Raw genomic sequence first — 27,991 nt, forward strand, 5'->3', positions numbered from 1 at the left:
TAAGTAACAATAGTCTGGAATGTGTAGAGGGATTGGACATGTTGGGGGGTACCCCTCGGTCTCATTTCTTGCTGGGTGTATTTCATTGCAGAAAGTTCCGACTTTCGGGAAGGAGGAAAGCTGCGTCTACCTCAGCCGAACCGAAAGGTACTGTCCCCCTGGGTCCACAGAGAAAAGGCTGTGATGCACTTTTATAAAGCTTACGTTTGGTGTTCATAAAAACTACCAGTCAAAAGCACATTACAAGTGAAGGGAACTTCAACACCATCCCGTTTTGTTTCATGTCAAACTGAAGCCTAACCAAAGAAACAAAAAATACTTATTTTCTTCATCCTCTTTACTTCGTTCAGCGGTGAAAGTCAGTGGTTAACCGACGGCTGTTGGATCAACGAACAGAGGAATGGATCAGTCCACTGCTGCTGCAACCACATGACGTCATTCGCTTTACTCAGTGCCGTTGAGGTGAAAAAAGATCACAAGATCACAGATCCTTTTAAGAATCTTAGAATGGACAAAAGACGGGAGGAAGCACAAAATATGCTTTGAGCGAGCTTTTTCACCCAGGCAACTAATGAGTTCATACCTTACACCTTTCCAAATGCTACATTTCTATAGATTACCCGATACGTACATTTCTAATTCAATTAACTTCTAATTCAAAGAGATCACTTTGCGCACTCTGTTTTATGGTATGGTCATAAAATTCCTGTTACTCCTAAACCCCATAAGGCTGATATTTTGTTCATGAGGAAAGTGAAGAACTTAACGTAGGCAAATGCTCTCACTACGGAAGTCCCCCAAACCGACTTTGGAATGTGAATAACGGCTGATATGGAGTCTGATTCATACTTCAGGCGAACACCAGTGTGAAGCGAAATAGGACATCGGGAAACATTTTGCAGTGAAATTTGCTTCAGTCGAAATGAGCTCAAGTTTTCACTGACCTTGAGGTAGATGTTACTGTCAGGGGCAGTTTTTCATGTTGTCCCTTAACAGCCCAGAATCGCACTGAGCATCCACTTCCTAAACCTCGACGTGACAGTGGGTCGCGTAGACCCCTACCTATCATGTACATGTAATAGTAAAGGGGTCCCAGTGCACACGCGACTCCAGAAACCCACTCCCCTTTGCTCCCATTCTAATTACAAAATGAACCGTGTGCGACAGCTTCACCAACAAATATTTTGCACAGAAGAGAACTTTTGGTCCGACAGTGCTCATCTGTCATTTGCCACTTTGTCTCTTCCAGACGATCGAGCCGTACCATCTCCTGCTACTGACCTACGTCTTATGCTCCGCCTCTTGCTTCATCATCTTCCTGTCTACTCTGATTCTGTTCTCAGTCAGGTAAGACTATGAAATACGCAGAAACGAATTGAATTGAAGTAATGCAGATGACAGAAGAAGAGGTTGTACAATTCCTACGTCATTTGCAGACTCTCATAACACAGCTAGTAACAAAGTCGTATCTTTCCGCTTTATAATACAAGTATTACCGGCAAGATCGTTCATCAAAGCAAGGACGGATTAAAAAAAACATTGCGGACATTTTGACTTTGAAAGGGATTACAGAAATAGCTTCAATTCTTAATGAGATAACGGCAGGGCCATCCCCCAAAAGTGACAGTGTGAAAATCGTAACAACCCCACAAAAGAAAGAAATAGACCACAGACGAATGTTTTAGTCATATTCCGACGGGTTGATACATGTAATATCAGATTTATCTACAGAACATTTTCAACCATTACATTTGGTACAGTAAAGAAAAAAACATTGACCGATTAGAAGGGTTCTACTAATATACAGTGTGTATAAAAAAAACGCAACAAGATTTCTGTTCAAGTTTGTTAAAATTGTGTTAGCTTTACACCAAAGTAAGTAGTAGCACCTTAAAGCCACCTATTTCCTCTTTCCAATGCTATGTTATTAATACACACTGTACAGCTGGCTATTTGCATTCCACTTGGGTCAGTTTTCCTTGTGCAACTAAAAGGTTCACATTTGTCTGAGTTTGTTTTTGTTCAGGCATTTGAGTGCCGCTTCTCTAACCATGCACGTATCTCTAGCGCTGTCAATCATCCTCAGCTTCGTCGTTGTCATGGCAGGTATCGAGAGAACAACCAATCAGGTAAGAGTCATGCGACAATCGTTTGTGCTCGCAGAGCCCGCCCCCCATGATAAAATCGCAATTTTGTAACGTGCAAATTGCGTTCGTGGAATTTCTGTCGTCTAGCTCAAATACTGTTTGAAAATTGATATTAAATATTGGACATGGAAATGTATACTTCTGATACAGTAAATAAACCTTAAAACTGTCTTGTACACAACAGTACTTAAAACAACATAGGGAAGTTGACAAACGTTTCGATAAGGTATAAGGCAAAAAAAAAAGAAGAAACCTGAAGCATTGTACAATATGAAAATAACAGCGACCTGTTTGGAAGAATTCAAGACAGGCAATGGGCTTGTTATGACGGATTCACAACTACACAGATGAAGCATACAAACGAGGCGAATGAAAAAGTGAGGAATATTACAGAGATGTATACTAAAATGGCCATCTAAACAAAAAATGCTAGAGACAAAAGATAATGAACTGGTCCTATCTATGAACAGCTTTTTTTTCAACATATGATACTTGCTCTGTGACAATGTTCAGACTTTCTCTCAATTATAAATAAGTATAAATATAACTGAAAAATTCTTATTTAATGTGACAATGAGCCAACATTCCACTTGCTCTGTAGGTGGTGTGCAGGGTCCTTGCAGTAGCTACGCATTACGTCTTGACAACACAGTTTGTGTGGTCACTGGAGGGAGCCCTTCAGGTCTGTTTCGCGGCCAGTTCGGAGCGGCAGGAGCAGAGGGCGTTTCAGCTCTGGATCTACCACGTCATTGGCTGGTGTGAGTATGGCCAAATGTGCTGTCAAGTAGCAGATTGATGTTGCCACTGTACTGCCAGTCTCAGGACGTGCCTCAAATTGGCACATGATGGAGCCTCAAGGTTCTAGTCTTAACAAGGCACTCTCTGATACTTTCATGAAGAAGCATTGTGTGTTGCTGATTCCAGCCACAATAATGGTGTCCCTGAGCAATCCATGTTACCCGAGTGTGTTTACTTTTCCTTTAGCCCCGCTCTTTCTTAACAGAGGTTGTGACCTCAATGGCTCAGAGATTAAGAAATGCCATTAGAAAGTACAAACCACAAACTACGCCAGCAGGTCATTAATCTATACACTGACACAATTTACATTGCTCTGTGTGCACTTTTTATCTCAATGTGGTTGTTAAAGGTTAAGGGCTATTCTATTTCCAGGTGGACCTGTACTTCCCGTCGGCATATGCATGGCACTTTGGCTGGATGAGTATGGCGGAGCAGACAGGTATTCTGGGTAGTAAACTGTGACTCTACCAGCCATTGCTTTGATTTGCCTTTAACAAACTGATCAAGGAAAGACGTGTATGTACGCCTTGCAGAACACACAGAGAAGAATCCTACATAAGGATAAAGAACAAACCCAAGAAAAATATAATTACTAAAGGTACAAACTGGAACAAATGAAAGTGCCAAAGAATATGAATGCTAAAACTATGTTAGGTTTGAAAATGGTCAATAGTCCAATACAGTTGTGGTCGATAGTTTGCATATATACAATGTACTTGACTGCAAGTGTTTAATGACAAGCTTGAAGCAGGCCTGTCGCCAATGGGGGAGGCGAAGGGGCCGCCCCCTGGCGTGAAGCTGCCCAACCCCATCAGTTTAAAGCATAAGCATGACAAATATGTTTGTTCCTGTAATGTGGCCCTCCTAGCTGATACTGTATCCCTCTTAATGAAGAAAGCGAGCGACGGTGCTGGCTTGAAGACTTGATCTACTCCTGGCAACCATTCCTCTTCTATAGCTCATTAATTAGAAAATCCACTGCACTTTTAATATGTTATTTTCAGGTTAATGTGTATTAAAGTGATTGTGCTGGCTGATTAGCAACAGAAAACTAATGGCTGCCAAAAATTGGAAAAGTCTTGAATTTGGAATTTAAACATAGTCAGTCCAAGTGCATGTACATGTACACTTCTGGCCACAGCTGTTTGTCACCACGTGGAAAAACTCTACGGTAAACAAAGTGTAAATGAAACTAATAGAAGTTAGAAGAATCCAACAACAAAACCAAGGCATCTTTATGCTTTCACTAAGATCTGTTGAACGGAACAACCAAATTTAAGGCTTTCTTTTCCTCCCAGGTGTTGGGTTAGCAACAATGCTGTGGTCGGCCTGATATGTTCTCTGGCAGTGCCAGCTTTGGTAAGTTCACTTTACCACTTACGTTCTGCTGTCTGGAAGGAAAGAAGGCTCAACAAAATACTCACAATTCGCCACTGACACCACACATCGATACTTGGTGGCATAACCTGAATGCCCACACCATGCAGTAAGGCGCGATTGCGATTTTCAAGTGCGCACTCTGTACAAGTTTGTTTTGTTTTCACAAACTGTAACTTATCATGATATTACCACAAAAATTGTTTACACTTTGAATGATTCTGCAGCCAAGTACTCCACAGATAATGTCAAACATTGCATGGTATATTTCTCGCAGTTGACAATCTTGTACAATGTCAGTGCTTAAAATGTGGACAAACAAAATATTTTAACATGAAATGCACCTTTTACAAATGAGTCTCAACAGGTTGCCTTACAAATTGCAGAATGACTACATCAAATTACAATTTTAATTCAGGAGTATATGCAGTGAGTAGAACAAAAAATTACATTGATCCACAATATTATGTGCCTCAAACTCTGCAGTTTGAAAATCTGACCTTTTTGTCTAGCAAAAAGATTACTTCGGCTCGTATCATCTTCTACTCAGATCAATGTTCTGGTTCTGGTTTACGTCTCGGGAAAGAATGTCCCAATCGGCACAGTGATGCAGAGTGGCACCGACGATGACCAGACTACCAGGCAGAGAGCAGTGTAAGTGCACATGTACATGTATCAGAGTTTAAACTGTATCTATGTAGTTCCTGGACTACTCAATCCCTCAGTGGAATGGATTAATATTCGCACAAAGGTTTCTCCTAAAACAAGACAGGACATTTTATGAAGGAATACTGAGTTTTGGGAAAACTGGTGCTTTACTATTTTTTTCAAGTGTGAAGGTACTTTGATAGAAAGTAGTAGACTGTAGGTCGAACTCTCTGGGAGCTGTTGGATAATCGTATTCTGCTCATATCTGAGTAATTCAAGTACATGTCCAAGCAGTGCTTGCTGATTGAGAAAACTAAACTCAAGTTTGCCCTGGTAAGCCACAACTCCATGACCTGTTTAACAGTGTGCATGATTTGACCGCTACATCACCAAGCCTGGCAGGGTCAGTCGGGTGGTTCAAGTCAGAAATAATGCCAGGAAACTGACACAGTCCACATCATATGTTGATTGGTCTGAAATCTCAGTTGAACCTGGGCAGGTTCAACACTGGTGTACATGTAAGTGTGTCTGTAATTGTACATGTACATACATGTACATTTAAATTGTGGACATTGATAAGAAAATAGAATCCATGGTAGAGACTTGACGGCCACCACTAGTACTAAGGATCATGAAAACACACAAGAATGAAAACATCCAAAGAAGTTAATGTTTAAAAACAGGCAATCGTAGGGTCTCTGGAAGTATTTACAACATGAGATTTGTCGGTGTGTGACAGTGATGGATTGAGATCCAACATACTGGTCCTGGTGCTGCTCTGTGTCTGCTGGGGTTTTGGCATCGCTGCCTTCCAGCTGCAAGACGACTTCCTGCAGCAGGCCTTTGCCATCTCGGCTCTTCTCCTGGTAAGGTTTCTTTCAGAGGTGTGGGTATTAGCAAGCTCACTTGGCATCTTCATGATGTTGACAGGTGCTGGTGGCTAGATGTCCAGGCCACTGCAAGTCCATCACAAGTTTTCCAGTCTTAAACCAGGTCCCAACCAAGTTGATCAAAGAAAATAGGACAAACACTTTCCTTTGGTACTGTTCAGCCTGCTAATTATGACTGGTCTAAAGAAAAGACATTTGACTCGACTTGTAACTTCCAAAAAGCAATACATCCCACCCAGCAGAAAGCATATTCTGGAGTATCATGAAACTTCGGATAGTGGGAAAATGCCAGCAATAAATTAACACTTTCAACAAGAGTGTGAGTTTTCATTTACTGGCCGTTTCTTCCTTTCACCCCTCACCAGGGCTTGTGCTTCTTCATGATGTATCTAGTGCTCAGTCATGATGTTAGGAGAGCTATTCTGCATGGTCGGAAGAGCCGCCGACGGAGAAGCAGAACCAGGATGAACGTAACAAGACCAAAAGTTTCAAATCCCATATCCAATTTACCCACAACCTTCACAGCTCTTTAGAATCAACCAAAAAAGGATTAAGATGATTTGATGGAAAGGGGAAAGTAGAACCAATATAATTAACCACATGTATTCACTGTTGGGGCTTGATGTCCCTTGGAAGTTGAAGCACAAATATTGTGGTCATCACAGTAGAGGATGTAGGCAGGGGGCCATTTCGTGGAGGTGTGACCAAAACTAAAATGCCTGGGAGACGAGTTGCTGTGATCAAGGCGGTGGTGGGTCCAGCATTTACAAAAAAGAGGGGGAGAAAACCCTGCTGGTCCCTGCAAAAAACGAACAACAAATCTGAATGACCAGTTGGTGTATTTCGATTTGTACAGCTTCGAAAGAGGAAATCCAGTGATTCACTGACAAGCTCAACGAATCCTGAGCCGATGGACGCAAGACAACTGGTCAGTGTTCAGGTTGGATGTGTATACCTCAAAATGGATCATTCGTGATGCCCACATTTTAGTTGCAGCCTGGCCCTGTCTTCCCTAGCTATTGCTTAGCAATGTATGTTGAGTACCGTGGTGTGTCAAGAACACTCCCTTTGGAATTCTGTTTGTGGCCTGATGCAAGCCAGCACAGAGCCACCGTTGAGCTCTGTTGCCACTATGAGGGCCACGTGATGATGTGTAGTACAATACACGTACATGAATTTATTGTTTCACCAGCCACCAAGCAGGAACGAGCAGTCGATGGGCTCAACTTCAACGGCTCTGTCGCAGCACAACACCCACTCCGTCACAACCAACTGCACCGACCTTGCCAATGACCCCATACATGAAGAGGCTTATGGACCCTACAGGAGGGGCTTCCAAGACATGTAATATCGCCTGTGAAGGGATTTAATCATGGCACCCTGAACCTCTCTAGGCCCAATTTCACGGAACTACTAATTGTCAGTTAGCATAAAAGTTATGCTAGCATAGTTATGCTTAGCATAAGTTATGCTAGCATAGTTATGCTTAGCATAAAAGTTATGCTAACTTAAGCAGAAAAATTTGCTACTCTTAAGCACTACTTCATGGTGGTGCTTGGCGTGGTTGTGCCAACAGCTAGGCACACATACAGATTTATGTTGTTATGTCACTAAATTTAAGCAAACCTTTCCTACAAGGTTGGCTTCCAGTTGGCTGTGATTACTGCTTACGGTCTCCATGAAATATGTGGAGTCTTCGTCAGTATGAAATAATGTGCTAAGCAGCGCCGTGAAATTGGGCCCTGATGCAGTTTTCTGGTCAAAATAAGAGATGCCAGAAGAAGGATGCAATTTTTCTTCACCTGGATCCTCCATTCTTCCAATTCCAACTCCACTTCCTGTACATTTTCAGAGATAGGATTAATGGCAACACTAGGTCAAATCCTGTGACACCCAAAATCAAAGCCAACAGACATGAGATAATGTAAAGATGGCGGTTCACGTTGACTGTTTATGTACAAGTATGTACAGGTACATCACAATGGCAGTACACATGAAGTTCCACGCCCTGGTTGTTTTGTATAAAGCATGGTGAACACATACGAACCACTCTCAGCAAAACCACTCTCAGAAAAGTGGCCATTTTGTGAGAACTGTACGTGTGTGTTCAATTGCCACAATTTTGTTGGTCAAAATGACTATAAGACAATACTGAAATTTAAAAAATCAGAAAATACTAAGCCCGGAAAGGTGATTCCACTATGACTAAAACGGACAAGGGAGCACTTGTTCAAAGAATAATTCCTTAGTGTTTGTGCTAGGCCAACGGATCCTGGGAACATTGGCTATGACCAGCGGATGATACCATGGAGCAACCTTGGGCTGGCCAGGCCGGGTCCTGAGCGTTTTGGTGACAGGTCTCCCCAGAAGGTGAAAGGCGGTGACCAGTCCCTAGACGTGGTGAGAAGGGGAAGGAGAGAATCCTCACCGGTGAAGAGGAGTGGGAACATTGTCCTTAATCACAGGGTAAAGCTAACGCAGACCTGTACCATACCTTCCAACTTTCAGATTCAATCAGAACAGTTAAAAATCTGAGAAAAATAAAAATATCTTGGCAAACGAGGGCATTCTAGCACAAATCAGAGCAGAGCTCTATACAGTAGGGAGAGAGTAGTCCCAATTTTAGACCTCGGACTCAAAATGGCTGTTCGTTATGTGTGCAGTACAGCATGCAACTATTCTGTGCTAACTGTCCATGTGCACTGACGCACAGTCCACCATATTGGTTTTAACAACGGAGACGCTCATGTTGCAACTCTCTGAATCAGAGGGCGCTATTTGCCATGTACAGGGAAATAGCTTCTCTTGTGCAACTGCTTGTTTTGCTAAGGGCTTGTAAAATGAGTACTGATTCTTGACTTTCTAATGTTCACAGGTGTGCAGTGCACATTAAAAAAAACCCCGCATGATTATTACTCATGTAATCTCGTTTATAAACACCTTGAAACTGAATCACAATTATCCTGAGCACATTTTGCCTGCAAAAGTTGAGCACTCAATTCAGAGCTCGCTGAATCGTCAGCTGAGGAAAGTGCCACTTGGGGCCCGTTTGTTTCACAGAGATATGTATCTCGATCAGAGGTCAAACTGCTGGTTTATTCTATCCATTAGTGGGTCGGTTCTGGTGTCAGTGAACCAACGATATCAGATTGAGATCCGGTTCAAAGTAAAACCAACAGGCCCAGGGAACCTTCTGCACCTTATCTGTGAGTGGTAAACTCGGAGCAAGCAGAAGACCCTGTCCTGCTTCACTACACTTGACTCTCGTTATACCAAAGTTGCGGGGACCAGAAAACTTGCTTTGTTTATATAACCAGGAATTTGTTATGAAAGGAGTGGAAAAATAATGAAAAACAGCAGAATTCAATCTATATTAGGATTCGCAGAAAAATGCTCTTTAGAATACTGATTTGCAGTGTTCTTCGTTTTGAGAGTGGACTGTATATTTGTCCGTACAACACATGCACCATTCATGCTTCAGGCATGTCAGGCCACTACAATGGAACTGTTGCAGTTCCAACACGTAAAACCCCATTTGGGCTCCTTACAGCACGGGTCAATACATGCCATCATTTTGTTCTCTTGGCCTCCAGTAGGGATACCCTCCTTCAAACACCTTTTAAAGGATGGCTTTTTGGGCAAGATTGCACAATTGTACCTGCACAATTTCCCGGCCATCCAGCTCCCCTTGGCAGGGTGATGAGATGGGATAATCCTATTCATAAAATTTGGTACAGTACATGATTGTGGACATGGATCACAGTGGCAGGTACACCAAGAATTATGGATTGCTGGGGCATTAATAATTAATGCACATAATACATCTAGGTCTACACGGGTTAGCAGGGTGTTGACTCCTGCTATTGTTCAAATAAATTCCATCTACCGTAGTAAGGGCTCGAAGAAATCACACCATGGATCCGGGAGAAACAAACGCATCCCAGAGAGGGGTCAAACAGATCTTCCAAAAATGGGCTGTACATGAAGTAGCAGAGTTCCCCCGCTACATGTGCATATGTGTATGTAAATAGGAAAGCCTACAGACACATGATTCTGACAGGACTATATCCCCAACATACCATAGCCTGGACGTGACTCTGAGTAACTGGACACCAATACACATGTACACAAATTTTTTTAAGGAAATGTTACTATTGCCAAAAATTGAACCAGATAAAAAAGCTCATCATTCCCTTACAGATTATCAGGGACTCGGAAGAAAGAAGGTCCACAGAGGAAGATTCTCAAGAGAAACGACGGAAGAAACGCCACGTCTCAACCGTCAGTGGGAGCAGTCCCAGTGTAGACATGACATGCATGCCATTCATGGTAAGACAAGTCCCTCAAATGTTGCGACATCCACTCGTGTCAACGGCTATACCCACAGCTGATAGTACTGTATATGGATGACGAAGGCCATTCCTGTGGCTAATACTTAGTGGCTGTGGCTTTGGCTATGACAAGACATTATAAAGATGACCCCATGCCATGCCTCTGTAGCACCAACCACAGGTAGGGTACATGTTCATGTACTTTATCAAATACTGGCACTTTAATATGCATGTAACAATATATCATCTTGTAAAAGAAAAATTGTGCCACACTTTGTAATAATAATTATCAAATATCAAACTTAAAGGTATCATCAACAAGTGAAAATTTAACCTCATTTGGAGCAACTCACGTGGTCTGAGGACTACAAAGTTAACATGTGTGTAAAGACGTTTCACAAGCTTTTGTGATACTGGATATAGTAAGAGAAATTAAAATGGCAAAGAAAGTAAGATGTAGAGCTTTGTCCCAAAGCAAATTTTTAGATCAGCTGAACAAAATATTTAGTGCAATGAACTGGACAGGGCTGTCGTTTAAGACATGAGATGCTAAATACTGTTTTTTAGGAGTAGGCAAAGAATAAAGCCAGAGAAAGTTAACATTTTCCATATCATTAGGAAAGGAAATCTGAATTCATTTATGTGAACAGTAGAACTTCAAATCCAAATGTCGAAAGGAAAATTTGACAAGTGAACCGGTAAATCCTCAGACAAGGTTACTAGTATGGTCTTCACAACTACATCCTCAATATTTTGCATCCTATTTTTTGTCTCAGATGGACTGGAGGGATTACAGGGGCTCCAGGGTGCATCCCATGCCACTGGATGAGCTCCCCTACTCCATGAATTATAGCCAGGACATGTACCAACCTCAGTACATTCACCCCAGGATGGCTGGCTTCTCGGCCCAACCTCACCGTGCCCTGCCAGGCCCCGCCCCCTCAATAGGGAGGGGGCCTATTTCTATTCCAGAAACAAGAGACTTGAGAAGGGACCTAGGTGGCTTTGAAAGAAGTGATGGTTACTATGGCAGTGAGAGGAGAAGTCTCCGAGATGGCTTCTATGAGGTACAGCATCAAGCTATGGATAGGTCAAGGGCTGGGTTTGGAGGTCAGAGTTCACGTGGCAGTTACCACAGAAGAGATGGTAGCCGTGGAAACTGGGCAAGTGAAGCAAATGAGAGCAATCCCGGTCCATCTGGATATAGTCCACGAGGCGATAGCATTGATTCGCAGCACAGCAACAGGAGCTCCGAGGGTGATGACTACAAGGACGATGCCACCAAGGAGAGGCATTCTGGGAGAAAGGGCAAAGGTCAGAGGTCGAGCAGGAGCAGGAGCAGAAGCCATGGAGGAAAGAAGCACAGACAAAAAGTAAGGAATCAGTTTTCTTTCCCTAGTGAATCACTGCCATTTTAATTTCCGGTGTCAATTATCGGGGAAGTGAAATCAAAGATGAATTTGAAATGTTTTGTATTGCCTTCAATCCTCAAATGATTTCCTAATCTATTACAAAGTTCCAACAAAAGTTCAACAAAGACTACATGTAGACCATAGAGTTTCAAAAATTGAAAAATACTGGAGATGTGACTTAAAGGAGTCTGTTGCTTCTTTCCTTCCTTTCCATTCTACAGAGCAAAACGAAGGAGACTTAAAGCAGCAGTCTCAGGAGACTGGGGATCCAAGTGAACATGCTGAATGGAAGAACACCAGAACACCCACCGTGGCTGATATGAAATTGTACTGACAATTTGAATAACATGAAGACTTCTGCGAAGTGAAAGTGCTATTTTAAAAACATTTCTAACTGGAAAGTAAGCAGACACACAGACTAAAGTGTTTTGAGGAGTAATGCAACGTTGCTTAATGCCCCGTGCCTTTCCTCTAATTCAGACTACCAATGACTGCTGCATTACCAAGCACACAGTTATGGTGTGTGCGCATGTACATGTAACTATGTGAAGATGGTAGACAAAAATGGCTAAAATGAATAAGCAATAAGGACTGATTACAAATGCAACTTGAATACTATTAAATAAAGGAGACAAGTACCTATACGTGTACATGTATGATTGTAAATGCATGCAGAAGAGAAGTCTTATCCTTCCACTTTGTCAAATGTTTTGCTGTAAATATACAGTTTTTTATTGTTTTGCTTCATGCTTAAAGTCATTTGACATTCTCCTGTTGTTAAAGGTAAAAATCATGAATAGTGGATTGAAAAAGGCTGATTTAAATCAGCAAGTGGATTAAAAAAGGCTGGGCACTATTCAAGACGGCTGGGCACTATTCAAGACGGCTGGGCACTATTCAAGACGGCTGGGCACTATTCAAGAAGGCTGGGCACTATTCAAGAAGGCTGGGCACTATTCAAGAAGGCTGGGCACTATTAATAGAGTTGCACACAGTCGAAAGAAGACAAAGTGGGAAAGCTGAATATTTCTGAAGAGATCTACACGAATTTAGGATACAACGAATGTTTTTACATGGACCTGGGGATTTCGTAATAATGAGAGTCGACTGTATTCAAGAAGGCTGACATACCTGGAAAAGGAGGTGCAAGTTCTTGTCTGACTTCTTTATATTTTTGTGTAATTCTGACTGCGCGTTTCGCACAGAGAATTCTTCATATGCTGAATACATGTATTTCCGAAGAGACCTTTGCACTACTAAAATGGGGATATGCATTTGATTATGGGCTGTACAAGTTGTTGCAATGTATGAATTTTCACCTTCTTTGAAGCAGGGAAATGTCAACATTTTTGTTCTGCGCAGATGAAAATTTATGGGCCAAAGCGGATGTCATCCATATAGTGCCTTCATAGCTGTTTACACAAATGTACATGTATATCATTTTTCTACATTTGTTCTTGGAGTTACCGGGTACAATGTACATTTAGTGACACTTTTTGATTATTATTTGACCATGTATAGCAACCTGTCTGGACAATAGAAATGGCAGATATTTCTTCAAATTTTGTTAGTAAGTAATTTTTAAGGACAATCTTCTTGCATTTTTTAAAATACTTTTTGACAAAAAGTGCCTTGTGTGATAAAGCAAACTAATGCCCTAGCAAAACTATTGATAGAAGGATTTTCTTGAATGGAAAAATACCACATTCATGTTTAATACGTCAAATGAAAGTATTTAAATCTTGCCTGTATTTTTGTAGCTCAAAATGATTTGGGTGAAAATAAGCTGCGCTGGATTTTCACTGCATGTTTCCTTTAAAGAGAGCTGAATACATGTAAAGAACTATTCAAGAGAGCTGCACACTAGATGTATATATTGAGGAGGCGTATGAACTGTTGGCATACACGTACAATGCAGTCAAGCAAAGCTGTACGGGTAATTCCAGACATTAAAGTGTGACATTTTTGTGTCCTTGTTACATCTGACTTTTGTTATTTGACATGGAAATATCACCGGAATCGACTTCAAACCATTACTATTTGTTTGGCAGGTACTTTGCATTAATTCATCACTCTTGGAAATTAGAACAAGTGTTGTGAACTTACAAAATCAAATGTCAGCTGCGACGGGGACTTGAAAAGAATGGACCCGTAACTTCTGGAATTTCCTGTATACTTTTAAAAAGATGAGCAGTGTACTTAATAATCAACAAAGCTGTACACTGTTGTGACTTGTAACTATTATAAACTTAACTTTGAGAGCTGCATACTTTTGAAGAGAGCTGTGATTTACACAACTTAAAAGAGCTGTGCATTTGATAATCAATGGAGTTGAGAGAGCTGTCAATGTGCGGAACTTAAAACTGTCAAATAGAACTTTATACTTCTGACAAGAGGTCTGTACTGTGGGAGCGAGCTGTACAGTAGCTGCGCTTTTGATAATAACATACAGGTTGTAGTTGTTTATTCTTTGAGAGAGCTGAATACTAGCTGTACTTTTGAACAGCATTGTTTATTCTTCGAGAGAGCTATTTAACTGTAAAGAAAGGCTTTACACTGTGCAACAGAGCCGGAATAAAAACGGAGCTGTTTGTGCTGCTCAAGAGAGCTGTTATTAACCCTAACCCTCCTCAATCCTCCAAAATCCTTCCGGCAGTTTTGGAGGATTTTGGAGGATTGAGGGTGAATGACAAAAGTGCATGGCTGATTGTGAAGGATCCCATGCTTGAAGGTCGTGGATTTGACCTTATGTTGTTTGTGCTTAGTCAAGCACTAATGTAGCCTGATATTTCTTTTGAATTAACCGCACCAGCTCAAGAATGCCATTAACACTGCTTCAGCATAACGACAGGAATTGCCGGAGGATTTGGAAGGATTATGAGGCAGTAGGCACACCTCCAAAAATTATTTTCAAGAAATTTTGGAGGATTTTAGAGGGTTGAGGATGGTTCCTACTCAAAAGGCCTAAGGGGTGCACTGTTCAAAGAGCCTCTTAGCATGAGTGACTGTTGCAGCAATTTACAGACCTAAAATGTAACATTTCATGTGACATTTTGTTACATGTTTACTCTCCATTGGGGGCATCAATAAACCATGCCCCATGTCAGTCACTGCTATAAGAAAGCACACATTCATGTTAATGTGTGCATAATCTCTGCCAAGTTTGAGATCACGCAAGTCATGGCAACGCGAGTCACGCTGATTTTGCTGCTTTCCATTTTTTGTAAAGCGAGTCATGTTGTTATTAAAATGTAATAAACGCCTTATTATCTATTGAAATAATTTGTTGTTTTATAGCAAGTGTCAGTAGGTACAGGTTGCTGTACACAGTAAAAGGATTTTCAACTGCTTTATTTCAGTACATGTCTGGTAATAAAACTTTCAAAATGGACGCAAGTCACTGTGGAAATGCCCGTAAACTTGTGACTTTTTTCACAATCCTTCGGACAACGCTGAGTGTACCGTGTTCATAAATGCGCGGTGGTGAAGGTCTAAACATCCACTATAAAATCAATGCATGTATAAGTAAGGTTCACACATCTACACGTCTGTACATCGGTTTAGAATAATCTCAATCTGGTTAGTGCATCAATGAGTGAAAAAGGTTTATTTTCATTTTGGCGATGTGTTTCATGTAGCGATGTACAACTGGTTGATGAACGGTTGATTATATTACGGGAATATGGCAGAGCAAGCATCATGTACTCGATTGTGAAGAAATTGGTTACACCCTTATTTCAGGTACATGTAGTTAGCACTGACTTTGCACTGATGAACAAACTTTGATGTTGCAACACTTTTTACACATAATCAAAAACCTTCATAAGTGTAAAGCTAGCATAATATTTACCACCAAGCAGTACTGAATTGAATTAATAAAGGGTCTGCTTCACACATGGGTTTTCTGTCTGCAGAAGGTCAATGCGAAAGACAGTCAGCTGCTTTTCACTGAAAAAATTGGCCATTTTGGCAATTTAAGGGTCAATATTAGGACGCTGTCTGATTTCCTTCTCTTGCGTATACAAGCCAATTACCAGTGTTGTATTCGAGTCCGTCACAAGTCCCTTCACAAGGCCAGTCACAAGTAACAGGGTGAGCGATGACAACAGAATACTTTTGTTACAGCTCCTTTGAATTTCTTGCGAATTGGCTTAAAACTCAATGACTTGTGATGGACTAATGATGGACTGTAATACAACGCTGCTAATTATAAAAAGAGTTGTCAACTGTTGGAATAAGAAATGTCTCTTTTAAAATCTACCCACTGGCTTACTACTGAGTTCCAATTCTTTGCGTCGAAGTTAAAACACAGTGGTGGAATAAATACATGTAGAAATATTCCACATTGTTAGGAAATATGCCTCGACTGGTCCTAGGGACCACTTCAACAAGGACTTTTGACTGGCATTTGGATGCGTTATGTTTGCACCCTGTAAAGGATGGGTATTAGAAACCATCTCCAAAGACAGAATATAAAGAAACTGTGTAACTGGTCTTATGGACGTTAAGTTGCAGTGTACCATAGATAGATCCTTTGATGGACATCAGCTGTTACACATAACCAATCACAGCCCGGGTAATCACCTGAGGTCAAATGCAACACCCGTCCTTCGGGTGACTAGAAACAGACTCAACTAATGCTATAAAAGAATTTTTTCTGTGACCGCTCCCTAGAGGAAGCCCTAGGAGGGTACACCCCTTCCTCGGTGTCCTGTTCTCCCCATGAATGAACTTACGCTCTCTGTCTGTCATGTCCCCGGCTTGACATCTCCTGCACTCTGGCTGGTTGGGTGCGCTCCCTGGCTCTGTAGAAACCTCCGGAAGGATTCCGCCTCTCTCAGCTCTTCCTCTTCTGTTCCCATAGACGAAAACAAGAAATTTAAAATGTAACCATGAGGCAAGCAGAGGACTTTTCCCCCACCACACCAACAAATCTTTCAGGTATATGCTTTTTATTGATGGACATTTGTGACCATTTCCTGCAATATGAATATTTTAACCAGTTTTGTGGTTTCAGTTTGCATTCTGAAGGGCCAGCTGTTTAAGTTCTTTCAAAGCATCTCTCCGTTTGGCGTCCTTATGAAAAATGACACTGTGGGTGAGACAGTATTGAGAGTGAATGGCTCATTTGACGGGATAATCTAAGTTTCTTGGCAAAAAGAGCCAAAGATATTTCCATTCTAGACTCCCCTCTAGATGGGAAAGAACTGCATCACCAGATGCACCCTTCTGATAACGTTAGTACTAGGTGGAAAGGCTTGTGGTAGCACCTTGTGAAGGAATGCGCGAGTATACTTCCGGTTCTTTTCAGAACCACTCATACTCAAAAGAGATATATTCCTCCGCATGGTGCTAGGGCAAGCCTTTCCACCTATTGCTGTCTTTCACCATGAATAGCCTGAAATTCCAAAGCTAGTACTGTGATTCATCTCCACTTCCGGAGGGGAGGGGCAATAGAGGCTTGATCTAGGGCAGAATATATTTGCTAGCCGCACATCTTTAAAGAGCCAAAGAAGCATTGCGTGACAGAGAAGTGGCCAGGGGCAAGTAGGCTGCTCTGCTATTACTCCGTTTTTAGATTCTTGAGGCCCTGATGATGCGTATTTTCTGCAATAATAATGTTGAATAAAAATGATAACTGAATATTCATCATGTGCTGTGACCATAAAAAATGATCAACGGTCCAGTACAGGTACAACGTACAGAAATAAATGGATATTTACATGTAAGTAATGAACGAATGAACGTCTGTGCTAGTACCCAAACCGCATGTATGGGGATACATCTGTCCCGCCAACAGGGAGAATAGCTTTACCCAGACGTAACCTTGCTGGCATGGATGATGTCTGGATCGTTCCCGGGGACAGACACCTCTAACCCTAGTGCTCACTCTACGCACGGCATGTACACACAGCATTACCATCTTTGTCGTCTTCGTCGGTACCGTCATCTTCATCCTCCTTGATGCCCAAGCCAAGAGCGATGGAAGTCCTCTCTACTTCACCTGCATCTGAAGGAAAATGGACAGAGTGATGAAGAAGGGCAATTTCCATTTTCAGAAACATCCAACTTAATGTCATGACTATTCCATCTTGCTTTATATCTCAAGACGATTTTCATTTGTCTGCCCCAAAATTACACCGTATTTTCCTCTTTCCTGATTCAGACTACATGGATCTTATGACATATATTCATCCATTAAACATCAATCATTTTTTATTATATGGTGTAGTTTAGTTACGATCAGCAAGCCAGTCACAAGCTTGAGCTTATTAGGCTCAGCGACCTCTTCCTGATTAAGTCTTCTCTTCATGGATAGTTACCTGCTCAAAAAGGAGGACGTGGGTCATTCTATAAATTAGGGGTCCAATTTTTATTTGTGTCTCGGTCATATCTGACACACAATTTTGTACGTTTAGAACAAATTCTTTAATTTCCAAGAGTGATGAATTAATGCAAATTACCTGCCAAACGAATGAAAATAGTTTGAAATCAATTTCAGTGATATTTCCATGTCTGATTACACAGGTCAGGTGTAACAAGGACACAAAAATGTCAAACTTTTGGACCCTGAAATTATAGAATGACCCACACATATGCCATAACTGCATATTAACATACCATTTAAACCTACAACTTTCAGTCAGAGCAAATATGCGTAAATTGATTCATGCTTATTTTAAACCGTATTAAAAATGACATTCCAGAGATACAGGTATGTAATACAAAACTGCTGCAAACTGCTTGCTGACTACAGTGACCTAAAAAACAAATCACAAATATGGAGCGCCTGACATTTCGATCCTAACAGAATCTTTCTGCTGACATTAACGACATACTTGGATATAATATGGAGTACAAAACGATCACAAACTGGTTCCACCTACTTACCATCTGAAATGACCAAATCATTCAAGACATGCAAGTTGCAAAGTCCCAATGTTAACAGTCTACACACACACACTGTACCAGATGATTGGGACCATCAGGCCTTCTGCCTTGAAAGCTTTGATAAAGAAATAGAAGTCACAAAGAGTATACCTGTTGCCATGGCAGCTGGAGACCCAGGCAGTGTGATACTTTGACCTTTGCCCTTATCCCTCTGTAACCTTTGTAACTGCTTTTGTTTCTTCTTTTCTTCTGCTTCCCTCTGCAACAGAAATAGAGTAAACATTTCAGCCGACCTTTATCAGATGTCAGTCAAACTGATCTGAAAGGGAGGTTAATGTTCTAAATTTTGGAAACCTAAGACCAGAGATGACAGCAATGAAAACAGGTACATTAATCCCTTCGCTATGGATGACTGCTACATACAGTCTATTCACCATGCAGCTGCTGGTTCAATGGGGCCTGCTGCTGGACAAAGCCCTCCATTCAGGGCATGCCACAGGCCAGCAGTCGTGGTCAAAATAATTCAGTCGTGAAGGGGTTAAAGGCTCATTTCATTTATGCTGATGAAGAATTTCAAGTTAGCTCAAAAAAGTAGAGATTTTTGTGGCAAATTGTACAATCTGCAGCACATCTTCCTTCATTGCTGTTTTGTTTTCACAGATAATTTGGAAGTTTCACCTGTTCTTTCTTAATTCTTTCATATTCCGGCTTGTACTCCCTGCAATCAAGATTAAAAAAACCACATGAGAATTTCAGGCAAACATAGCAAACCAGTCCAAAGGGCGCATCATAGGATTTTGAAGGGAACCTGTCATTTTCACTATGTGGATTTGTGGAAGCACAGTGAGGGAGGGGCCGAGGGGACAGTCGCAGATCTTGGGAAAACAATGTGATCAAACGGTACTTGAACCTCTTTTGATCGGACCCTATCCACCTGAAGCTGCAGTGCACCCACACTGGCAAGGAAGAAATGAGAATGGTGGGACGTTTTCTCAACCACCCATGTGCACGCGCTCAATGCGCTTGATGCGCACGGCAAGAGTGTATCTGCTCCGAGCGGAACAAAAGAGGGCTTTTTTTAGTGCTCACTGCATAGGCACGCCATGAGGCGCGCAAGTATATACGCGTTTGACGCGAAGCACGCTGAGTACGCTAAACTAATTTATTCCTGCATGTATGGTCTTTGCCCACACACAGAACGTGTGCAAGAACCCGCTTGTGACCACCTGTCTTTCTTTCGCCGATGGGGGTGCACTTCAGCTCGGGGCGGATACTCAGAAAGAAATTTGGTTTTGCTTGCTCAGTGCATTCCGCACAAAATGCACATACATGTAAACCTGTGCGCGCATACTGGGTTGCCACTGAGGGACCCGGTATGACGCCCTCTTTTGGTCCCACCTGGAATGGATAGTTTTTACTCACGTTTCGTATTCACTGACTGCTTCTTGGACGGCCTTGAAGAACTCGTCAAGTCCCTGGCCAGTGACAGCAGACACGCCCACAGCCTGGCAACAAGTGTAGGACAAAGAAAACCACACTTTTATGTCAGGTGTCGTGCCCTGCACTGACGTGTATTTATAAAGACTCTAAACTCGGTGCATGAAACCAGAAATGGGAAATCACGCTCAAGAAGGCTGATTCATGCTTAACAAAAAAATGAACATGAGCATGGTTTGGACAAGGCAACTTTTTTGTGCTGCAAACTCACAAAAATTGATCGCATTCAATTCAGACGAATTTCAACGCAGATATTTTGTGATTTCAAACTCATTTCATTTTTGCTTGGAGTATGAACTCATCTTTATGGAAACTTTATGGAACTTTAGGCCAACTGCCGCTGGTTTGCAGAAGGAAAAAAAAAATTACAAAATGGCAATACTATGCAATGCTCAAGTCCATGAGGGCATACAGATAAGCACGTTTCATGTTTTGCCGATAGTGGATACTTCTCAGCAGGGCATAGAATCATGGATGGTATGTAGTCAGGGTCTTGTCCAGATCCTGCAAATCCCATCAGAGAAGCCTGAAAGTGCCAGTAGCCCGTTTAAGCCTGAAATACGGGCGATTCATAATTGTGCGCCTCCGGGAGTATGCAACGCCTCGGCCAATCACAATGCGCAAAATCTGTTGACCCTTTTCAAACACGCATTTGGCTGACAGATTGCGTGCATCATGACTGGCCACGCGTTGCAAACTCTTGAAGGCGCACTACTGTGAATCGCCCGGATTAAACTGGCATTTTCCATGATAAAGCCAGAGATCAGGCTTTTGCCAGAAAACATGTATGTTTAAATAGATGTAAGATTGAATAGAAGTAAGTTTTACTTCAATCGTTTTGTCCTGTGCAAATTTTGGTCTTATGTACCTCCACACAAACTGCACGAGTGTCACGAAGGGTGTAAGAGTATAAAAGTGTCAATAAATATCATATTTGAGGGGTGTATATGTATGGATGTACCATATTGCTTCAATTAAGACATATGATTATCTCTCTTGGCTGCATCGGCAACAGTGTCTCTGAATTTACTGACTTTTCAATAGCCAAGCAGAGGGCATAAGCTACACACTGACACCGAGTCAGTCATCAAACGAGGAATTTGAGGTTTACGGACTCTCAGATTCTGATAGAACTCATCCAAGACCAGGCTCATGGACCGCGTCAGGTTGGAGGTGTAGGATGTCTCCTGATTCAAAGCATCCTGGAAGGCTTCAAAGTCTCGCATCCACTCCAAGGCAAACTCGCTGTCCACGATGTCCACCTGTCCGGCAGAGTGCAGTCCAATGTACATGTATTAAACCAGGTAAATTGTAATGCCACTGTATGATATAAACAGTTTTCAATCCCCAATTTAACGAATCTATGTCTGGCTCTTCGGCTCATGGTTTTGGAACCCCTGGCTGAATGCAGGTCGAATTGTGGGCAAGAGAGTATAGAGGCAATACGTCATTTGAACCGGAAAGTAAGGCTGCATCCGACTCTCTTGTCTAGAGCTACATGTAGGTCTAGGTCTTCACTCCATTAGAAATGGGTGGAGACGCGTAGACAATAGACCTAGCCGTAGCTATGGAAGCCCGTTTCGGACACCGCCTAAGGTGCAAACAAACAAGAGTGTGCGAGCATGTTGGTTCACATTCTGGTTCTTAGGCTAATGTCTTTTCTACACATAACAGTGCACGTGGCATATTGACTTTGGTGCTCTTTAAGAATACGAAATCTCTCACTTTGCCGAATGCTACAGTCTTTACACACTGTTAAAAGGTCTGTGCAATGCACTTTTCTTTTACGACAACCCTTGTCCAATGCCAACGGCAGTGTTCAATAGAAATAATCCTAATGCACTTTGCCTACCTTGTTCATTGCTACTACCAGGGGGAGTTTGTACTTATATAGAATGCTGGCAAAGGAAAACAAAATATTGAACTGCATAAGTTTAGGTACATGTAGCTACCCATCTAAAATAATGCACGGTGTCCATTATGGATGTCCGGGCATCTACTGCAGCAAACCACTGTCCATTTGGCAATAGGCATTTCAAAAAGCAATACAAAAATGAGGAAAGGGGTAATTCTTGAATTGTAGCCTTTACAAGCATCACAATGAAATGGAAAATTTTTAACAGTTTTGAAAATGAGTGGAATTCCCGTCATTTACACACCTACATGTAGGTCATGTGACTCAAATACATGCAGTCTAAGTTTGTTTGATTTAGGCAACAGATTCCACATTGTACAGCTAGATGGGGGGGTCTTTATCAAATAATTCCTGCATAACTCCTACAAAATCCTCTGAATTCTCCAGATGGAGTTCGTAGGATCAGAGGGAGTTTACAAGGTATGCATGACCCACTACATTCCTGATAGAGCATACATTCATTCATCATACGAAGTCAACTCACCTGCAGGCATACAACATATTGGACATGAACGTGACCGGGTTGACACTTCGTGCGGTGTCCATCACATACACAACTACTGTTGGGAAGGACGCCGCCTGAACAAAACAGGTTGACCATCAGTAAAGCAGACAATTCTTTTGATGGAGTTGGGAGGTTTTTGTGACGTTTGGGCATTTTGTACAAGGGGTATAAGAGGTGACTCAGGTTACACGTAAATTACCTGATGTGATGTCAAGCTACAAAATAGTAATCATTTTAAATGGTAGTACAAAATTCCCTAGCTTATACATGTATGTTTCAGGTGCTTGAGTACAAAGTACTTCACCCCAAGTACTTCGCCACAAGTACTTCGGCCCAAAGTACCTGTACTTCGCCCAAAGTACTTCGCCCCAAAGTACCTGTACTTGGCCCAAAGTACTTCGCCCAAAAGTACTTCGCCCAAAAGTACTTCGCCAAAGTACTTTGCCCAAAGTGCTTCACCCAAAGTACTGGAAAACAATACTGCATACATATCTGTATATAAACTTGTAGATGTAACAGAGAACACAAAACGTCAATGGGAAATATGAAATCGTACAGTTATCCCATAAAAAAATTGTCTCCGGACAGTGAATTTACACAAAGTGTGACATTCACAGTGTAGGATCACTTAGCGGATTTCTTGGTCCACAGATTTCTCTTTGTGATTGTTCCTCCGACAGGACCACCCCTGTCCAGAAACTCAGAGGTACATGTACATGTACTGGTAAGAGTTTGTTACAACAACCAAATAGCCAAAACTTTATCAAACGGACGGTCCCAGATTAAATATTTATTGAAATTGACTCAGCTTCATGACAGGCTGCTTCAGACAGGTGTCTCATTACCACAGGCACCACTCCCCTCCTCCAAACTTACCATTGTCTCAGATATAATTGCTCCTGAGGCTGACCATGTAAACACCTCAATCTGCCCAGGAGTGTCAACGATGACGTATCTGAAAATAAACAAAATCAAAGACCACAGAGGTCGTGTACAATGTATAGTGTGTAACTCAAGGTACAAGGTACTGGTACGTGCAACTTTGCTCTACCCGCCACACTTGAGGGTATCTCCTCGCTGGCAAAGAACAGCCGGAGATGGTGGTGGGAATCGTTTCAACTTGGCACCTGGCCCCTACGCGGGATCTGATGGGCACAGCGCCTCCCTCTTTGCCTTAAGCCCATCTGTGCCGGCAGAGTTCCAATTCAACCTCGGTCTGAGAGCAGATTCGGTTTCCAGGTCTCACCTGATTCAGCGTGTTTTCCCGGATAAATTCATCCGGGGTTTTCATCCCACCCCTTTCTTCCTTGTCATCTTTGTTGTGAGGGCCCCGAACAATCAGCTATACATGTGCATACACCACGCGCACAATTATGTGCGTAAAAGGCATTATCGTGAGAACCAGCGTGGGAACCAACATGTGCACGTACTCCGTTCCTTTGAACTGCTCCTTCTGTTCCTTATTGTGGTACTCTATTGCTGGAGGGGTTACTCTCCAGTAAAGACAGTAGTAAAACGGACACTGGTCATGTGTCCTCTGCCCGTCCCCTCCAAAATGCATATGAACCCGTACATGCATAATCCATGTCAGGGGTGTGAGTGGCCACTTAAATTAAAGCTGAAAACAGCTAAACAAGCTGAAATGTTAAAAGTTCCCAAATGTTTGTACAGACCATGTGTATAAAAACAGCTGAAATTCAGGGTCATGATCTAAACAAAAAAAAGCTGAAATAAGGTAAAAAGCTGAATTCTCACACCCCTGTAATGTGCAAGCACGTCATCTTTTATTCTGCATGAAGCAGACAACAAACCATGACTGTGCGAGGAGTTCATTCAAGTCATGTGGCTTACTTTGTTTCTTGGCTGCGCTTTTCCACATACTCCATGACCTGGTCAAAGCGTGTGGCAAACAGGTTGAGGGATGTCATGATTCCCCCGTTGGGGCCCAATCCGTACTGCTTCATCACCTCCTTGTACTTGACGGTGTCCCGAATATCTTTAGAATAGAAATTAAAATTAAGCCAATAAACAAGGGAAGCGAAATTCACTAAAGATACATGTGTATCACGTTGAAGACTAAAATCAACCCTAAAACAAGTCCACTTTTTACATTGTACATAGGGCAAGATGAGGTGTGAGCTAAAGTTCAACTGCTAGTCAACTCCCTTTGAATATGGAGTTTGCTTTAAACAATGCAAATATGTAAATAAGTCACTCAAACAGTCCTTGTGGGTCTATTTTACAAAATCTCATCATCACTCACAAGCTGCCATTGGCTGCAACCCTCCTCATATTCATGGCCAATGACATCCTGAATAAATTAGCTTCATCTGAATGGCTCCCTACTGGTAATTTGAATGCAATCAAAGTTTGACTGCCCTCTTTTGCCCACTGCTAATCACCTCTTTTGAAAAACATGTAGTTGGCAGCTCCAAAGTAAAAAAATCCCCCGCTGATTGATTAGCACCCAGAAACTGGCTTATCCCTAACCCTCCAACAGTCTGCATCGTTTCTCAAAGTGGCTTGCCTGTCCAGTGTCACAAGTTCCAACAGGTCAACTCTCCCAGAAAAACAGCCTGGGAGTCTGTGGTTGCCAGTCACCACAAGATCCAACAGGTCAACTCTCCCCGAGGCCGGACAGCCTGGGAGTTTGTGGTTACCAGTCACAACAACATCCAACAGGTCAACTCTCCCAGAGGCCGGACAGCCTGGGGGTCTGTGGTTGCCAGTCACCACAAGATCCAACAGGTCAACTCTCCCAGAGGCCAGACAGCCTGGGGGTCTGTGGTTGCCAGTCACCACAAAATCCACCAGTGGCATAGTTCAATGAGAGTACATGTACAATGCTGGACACATCTTGCAAGGATACGCCTCCAACCCCCAGACCCCCTTTCTATGCTGGGTCTATTGCCAAGCGTCCCAACCGTTTTGTCCAGGATTGTATCTCCCATTATCTCAACATGGCTAGTTTGCTATGACTGTCGTTGATTGCCCAGTGCATCAAAGTGAATCAGACTTTTTCTCCTGATGCACTTTGCTGCGTCTGGCACAGGTACGATAACTGAAAGGGAAAATATTTGTGTGTGTGTGTGCATACAGTGTGCTTAAAACGTTATACACTCGCACTGAAAGTATGTAATTACAGGTTTGGGAGACTTTATTCTTTTTCTGTTGCCAATCAATCAGGACACTAACTTCCAATAAGGTACAAGTACCCTGTCTGTCAGTTTGAAAGTCTCTCAAGGCAAAAATCTCACACTCCAAAAGAGCGCGTCTCTTTCAAAGCCACTCCAAACGAGTGAACACCAGTCTAAAAGAGGACTCACATAAAGGACAACTCTTTGTTCGAGATGTCTCTCATACCGCTCCTTTGAAGAGTGGAAAGTTCACACTTTTGGAGTGGTTTTCACTCTTTTTAGCGCCCATTCTCCCTCTCTTGAGTGTTTTTATAAGAAACTCACCTATGTTTGCTGGAAAGCTCACTTCGTGTACGGCTGGATCCAAGTTGATAACATACGGTGGCTGTTTCTTTGCATACAAGTGTGCGGTGATTCTCTGTAGGCATAACACACAAAGGCCCCACGTTAAAAACATCCTTGGTTAATGCACTGACAGAGGTCAGAGGTCAATGCGGGAGATACATGTAGGGCCTACCGGTACATATGTATGGAATGTTGCACTTTCTCTTTCCCATTGGAGCCATCAAGCCCTGATGAAACTTTGGAAAGAATTCCACGAAAAGACACCACTACATGTATATTATTCCCTGCAGTGACCCATTAACAATCTGAAAGTAATAACATATCCTGGACAGTCTAATTTTGCAGGGAAAATATGGAGGGTGTTAACTCTTCTTTTCAGACTAGTCTTATAGTCAGGATAGTATTTGTGCACTAGGGCCAATTTCACAGAGCTGCTTGAGCACAAAATTTGCTTAAGCGGGAAAAACGATTTGCTTAATAAACAAAGGTTACCAGCTCAAACTCTACCTGATTGTCATGCTAGCCAAAAAACAGCTAAATACGATGCCAAAATAATATACATCACATGGAGTTTTGGCTGGTTACCTGATTTATCAATTAAGTTTTTTTCGCATTTAAGCAAATTTTGTGCTTAAGCAACTCTATGAAATTGGCCCAGGGTGCAATGTGGCATTTGTATACGAATCCAGACTCGAATCGTTTATGCATTCCCTCCCATTGAGCTTAATCCTAGACCTTGATAAATGGGAGGCAACCGCGACCAAGTACTGCGTTTATGCCATCTGGACGACACTGGAACAATTCCATTCAACCCCACACAGGGTCCAAGAAGTGATGATGCTTCGATGTGCAAAATTACTTTTTTATATTTGTATGCTATATAAATGTTGACAACTGGATATTCTTTGAGGTAATGTGCATTGTGCATTGAATACCGTTTCAAACCCCAACCCATCCGGAATGCCTTTATAAACCAACCCTCCATATGAACCACAGCCTCCACATCTAAAACACGGGATTGGGTGTTTTATTTCGATGGCCAAAAAGTCTAGTGTGAGGCGTTCATTTTTCCACTGTAGTTTCCAAGCGGAGAAGTCTACCGCCGAGACAAGACTTTCATCACAGCTGTTTTCACTATGCTGTGAAATAGTTTCATGAAAGAAAGGACGTTTTTAGTATTAACCTCTAGTTCTATCTATTAAACGGCAAGTCTTGTGTCCGGGGATTGTTCCACACCAAAGAACCACATACGCCGAGATGGAAGGAGTCCCTCCCCGATTCAAAAGACCAATGACATCATCTCTGGGCGGGGCATGGGGTTTAGGTGTTTTATATTCATTGTACAAAAGTTTGGTTTAATTCATTCGTTTTTTACTCTGGTTTAAAGACAAAGAAATGCTCCAACATGACAAAAGGTTGTGAGACCCCTATTCAGAGTCGAAATAGGTTTTTCCCTGTTTGAAATTAAGGTCTTGAGTCTAGCACCCTCTCCAAAGGACAGCGAGAGTATCCTGACCGAAAAGTCGAGTCAGCACTTACTGGTTCTTTTAATAACCACACATCTTCTCAGAGACTTAGTCCATGCTGCAACGGCAAGCCTATTGTACTATACATCTCATGACTTCACCATGCAAAGCTTCAAATCAACATATATTGGAAACAGTTTGTTTTTTGTCCCTGTTGCACTCCATAGCCATTTAGGCGAGTGCACCCTGAATGTCAAACGGTTACTTATTCAACGTTCGAATATGGAACAGTTACTTGTTCAACGTTGAATGTCGAACGTCAAACGAGGAACGAGGAACCAACTTCACACCGACTCATCATGGTCGTTGCTTGTTGACCAGTCTGACAGAATCAACTTGCACGCGCCTTTTTTGGACGTGATTACCTGAACAAAGGTTGTCTTTCCAGAGCCTGCCATTCCTAGCACAATTAAGCACGGTGGTTTTGTATCCGTGTTATGCATTCCCGCTGGAGTCGTTGAACATTCGGCCGATTCCGTTCCCCCCACACTCTCCATCCTTTCAATGCTCTCTGGCATGGCCGCCGCCATCTTGAAATTGTAGTGTTTTTCAAACTTCGGTTTGCTGTACGT

General features: G+C 42.2%; 3 protein-coding genes across 7 annotated transcripts in view; 2 read left to right on the forward strand and 1 right to left on the reverse strand.

Moving 5' to 3' along the window:
• Positions 1–1,684, forward strand: part of LOC110984926 (uncharacterized) — a 19,443-nt gene extending 17,759 nt beyond the window's left edge. For 2 of the 3 annotated variants that reach the window (XM_087141834.1, XM_022245568.2), the window contains 3 exons: positions 92–147; positions 351–462; positions 1,250–1,684. In XM_087141834.1, the coding sequence (XP_086997960.1) occupies positions 92–147; positions 351–462; positions 1,250–1,351 (270 nt within the window). In that variant the 3' untranslated portion in view covers positions 1,352–1,684. The remainder of the gene's footprint in view (positions 1–91; positions 148–350; positions 463–1,249) is intronic. The other variant, XM_087141835.1, reaches the window with a different exon arrangement.
• gpn1 (GPN-loop GTPase 1) lies at positions 1,680–27,991 on the reverse strand. 3 transcript variants are annotated; one of them, XM_087141837.1, is made up of 13 exons: positions 27,785–27,987; positions 25,873–25,966; positions 24,263–24,407; positions 23,288–23,366; positions 22,391–22,485; positions 21,844–21,889; positions 21,107–21,253; positions 19,917–19,999; positions 19,173–19,212; positions 18,645–18,753; positions 17,524–17,613; positions 16,340–16,455; positions 1,680–3,496 (listed from the first exon to the last, which is right to left on the reverse strand). In XM_087141837.1, exons 1-12 carry the CDS (start codon positions 27,947–27,949, stop codon positions 16,352–16,354), a joined length of 1,197 nt encoding a protein of 398 aa, XP_086997963.1. In that variant the 5' UTR covers positions 27,950–27,987; the 3' UTR covers positions 1,680–3,496; positions 16,340–16,351. The 3 variants fall into 3 exon arrangements, with proteins under 3 accessions (XP_086997963.1, XP_086997962.1, XP_086997964.1); XM_087141836.1 differs by lacking the exon at positions 1,680–3,496 and having other exon boundaries at positions 11,573–16,455; positions 27,785–27,986; XM_087141838.1 differs by lacking the exons at positions 1,680–3,496; positions 16,340–16,455 and adding an exon at positions 16,970–17,210 and having other exon boundaries at positions 27,785–27,991.
• LOC110984923 (uncharacterized) lies at positions 2,052–15,863 on the forward strand. The gene is made up of 12 exons (XM_087142474.1): positions 2,052–2,129; positions 2,749–2,931; positions 3,318–3,384; positions 4,835–4,976; positions 5,710–5,836; positions 6,226–6,330; positions 6,717–6,800; positions 7,053–7,204; positions 8,122–8,326; positions 10,061–10,189; positions 10,968–11,564; positions 11,825–15,863. Exons 1-12 carry the CDS (start codon positions 2,052–2,054, stop codon positions 11,843–11,845), a joined length of 1,890 nt encoding a protein of 629 aa, XP_086998600.1. The 3' UTR covers positions 11,846–15,863.

Source organism: Acanthaster planci, linkage group LG10 (assembly GCF_054643075.1).
Source record: "Acanthaster planci isolate LZ-2023a linkage group LG10, COTS_SCS, whole genome shotgun sequence".
Classification (NCBI taxonomy): Eukaryota; Metazoa; Echinodermata; class Asteroidea; order Valvatida; family Acanthasteridae; genus Acanthaster; species Acanthaster planci.